Here is a 2909-nt window from a genome sequence, read left to right as displayed (position 1 = left end):
GACACACGCTGGGGAGAAACTCTATAAATGTCACCTGTGTGGGAAAGCCTTCCCTGGTCAGCACTCCTTTCTAGTACATGAGAGAAGTCACACAGGGGACAGACACTTGAAATGTAAGGAGTGTGGGGAAACTTTCAGTAAGCATCTACAGTTTGAACGTCACATGACTACACACAATGTAGTGAAACCCTATGAATGTCAGGAGTGTGGCAAAGGCTTCAAGCATCACTCAGACCTCCAAATACATTTGAGGATACACACTGGAGAAAGACCCTATGAATGTAAGGAATGTGGGAAATCTTTCCGGACTCATCATCATATTAAACGTCACATGATCAGTCACAGTACAGTGAATCCCTATGAATGTAAGCAGTGTGGCAGAGCCTTCCGGGATCACACAGTCTTGCGAGTTCATACGCGGACACACACTGGGGAAAGACCATATGAATGTCAGCAATGTGGGAAAGCGTTTAGACATCGTGGAAATCTGTGGGAACATGTGACGACACACACTGGGGAGAAACCCTACAAATGTCAGGAATGTGGGAAAACCTTCAGGTATAACTCATGTCTGCGAGAACATGTGAGGAATCACACCGGGGAGAGACCCTATAAATGTCAGCACTGTGGAAAAGCTTTCATTCGACACCACACCCTTTCACTACATACTGCGAGAAGACACTCAGGGGATGGACACTTGGAATGTAAGGAGTGTGGGGAAACTTTCAGGAAGCACCGATCTTTTCAATATCACATGACTACACACAATGTAATGAAACCCTATGAATGTGAGGAGTGTGGCAAAGCCTTCAGGTATCACGGAGACCTGCAAATACATGCGAAGACACACACTGGGGCAAAACCCTGTAAGTGTCAGCACTGTGGGAAAGCCTTCACATCTCCTTCAAACCTGTGAGCGCATATGATGACACACACTGGAGAAAGACCCTATGAATGTAAGGAATGTGGGAAGTCTTTCCAGACGATTCATCAACTTAAACGTCACATGACCACTCACAGTACAGTGAAACCCTATGAATGTAAGCAGTGTGGCAGAGCCTTCCGGGATCAGATAAACCTGTGAATCCATATGCGGATACACTCTGGGGAAAGACCTTATTAATGTTAGCAATGTGGGAAAATCTTTAGATATCGTGGAAATTTGCGAGACCATGTGACAACACACACTGGGGAGAAACGCTATGAATGTCAGGAGTGTGGGAAAACCTTCAGGTATAACTCATGCCTGCGAGAACATGTGAGAACGCATACCGGGGAGAGACCCCATAAATGTCAGCACTGTGGAAAAACCTTCATTCGACACCACGCCCTCACCCTACATACTGCGAGAAGACATTCAGGGGACTGACACTTGGAATGTAAGGAATGTGGGGAAGCTGTCAGGAAGCACCCACCTTTTCAATGTCACATGACCACACGCTATGGAGTGAAACCCTGTGAATGTGAGGGGTGTGGCAAAGCCTTCAGGTATCACAGAGACCTGCGAATACATGCATGGACACGCACTGGGGCAAAACCCTGCAAGTGTCAGCACTGTGGGAAAGCCTTCACATCTCCTTCAAACCTGGGAGCGCATATGAGGACTCACACGGGGGAGATACCTTTTGAGTGTATGGAGTGTGGGAAAGCTTTCAGTCAGCTGCAAAATGTTCAAGTTCATTGAAAACACCCAGTGCGATTAAAGCTTATGAAGGTCAGAGGTGTGGGAAGGCGTACAGGTTCTCCTCCTCTCTCCGAGTTCACATGAAGAAACATCCTGGGGAGAGACCTTCACATGCCACCGCTCCCTTCAAGAACACGTGACGCTGCACAGTGGATAGAAGCCTTTGTATGTAAGGACTCTGGTAAGACCTTGCAGCGTCCCATAGATCTGGGCAGAACCTTGCTGGGAGCCGCACCAGCCTCGCTGCATGACGCAATCACAGGGAGGAAATGGCAGCGTTTGCACAGCTCCTGCAGAAGTGAAACTGGTATCTCCTGAGACTACTGGCTCATGTTGGAAAGGAGCCTGCAGGTACTGACCAGACCTCGTAATATTCCAAACCACCCATGGTGCTTGCACATTCAGCATCAAAGAAAAGACTCGCTCAAGCAACTTAGGAACAAGCCTAATATACATTCTTCCTCTTGTGGTTAAAAATCACCTAAAGGCCTTACCCACACAAAATGAGAAGTTTGTCAGTATCTTAATGTGGGAGACTGACCTCAAGAATATGGGGGAGGTTCTGCAAGAATACTTTTGTAAAGCCTGTTTCTGTACACCTTCTGCTGATCAAAGCATCTCCTCACAAATAATTAGCCCCTGTAAAAATTCTATCTTCTGATGTCATGTTATCGTTTGAACTATAAGTAAAGACCCCCAAACCGACAGGACAGAGATGCCTGGCAGGTGATTAGAATCACGGAGGTCTCCCATCATTCTCGCCAACACCGTCCATCCTTCAGGGACCCCTGTACCAGCTGGAGCTGGACTCCGGCAGAAGCTTCTGAATGACTGCTCTGTGGGAAAGCCTTCAGTTGCCCCTCTTCCCTTTGAGGACACATGTGAACCATAGTGACCTGAAACCCTATGAACTTAAGCACCATGGAAAAGCCTTCAGGTACCTAGGAATCTCTGAGCACAGACACATCGTGGGAAAGCACTTATTTTCCCTTCAAATCTTTTTTTTTTTGTTTTTAATGCTCATTTATTTTTGAGAGAGACAGAGCATGAGCTGTGGAGGGGCAGAGAGAGAAGGAGACACAGAATCTGAAGCAGGCTCCAGGCTCTGAGCTGTCAGCACAGAGCCAGATGTAGGGCTTGAACTTAAGAACCACGAGATCATGACCTGAGCCAAAGTCGAATGCTCAAACGACTGCGCCACCCAGTCGCCCCTCCCTTCAAATTT

General features: G+C 47.3%; 1 protein-coding gene across 1 annotated transcript; it reads left to right on the top strand.

Annotated features, from left to right (window-relative positions):
* Nucleotides 1-163: 163 nt before the first annotated feature.
* On the top strand, nucleotides 164-916 carry LOC120227655 (zinc finger protein 490-like). The gene has a single exon (XM_039225723.1). The coding sequence runs from the start codon at nucleotides 164-166 to the stop codon at nucleotides 914-916; it is 753 nt and encodes a 250-aa protein (XP_039081654.1).
* The last annotated feature ends 1993 nt before the right edge of the window (nucleotides 917-2909 follow it).

The sequence above is a fragment of the Hyaena hyaena genome, unplaced genomic scaffold (genome assembly GCF_003009895.1).
Source record: "Hyaena hyaena isolate Hyena2069 unplaced genomic scaffold, ASM300989v1 scaffold_2684, whole genome shotgun sequence".
NCBI classification, from domain to species: Eukaryota; Metazoa; Chordata; class Mammalia; order Carnivora; family Hyaenidae; genus Hyaena; species Hyaena hyaena.
The sequence above is the reverse complement of the archived record's forward strand: the minus strand, read 5'-3'. Positions and strand labels throughout refer to the sequence as shown.

Bases quoted from the DNA above. Each gene is read 5' to 3' on its own strand.
- LOC120227655 (XM_039225723.1), top strand. From the start codon at position 164: ATGACTACACACAATGTAGTGAAACCCTATGAATGTCAGGAGTGTGGC.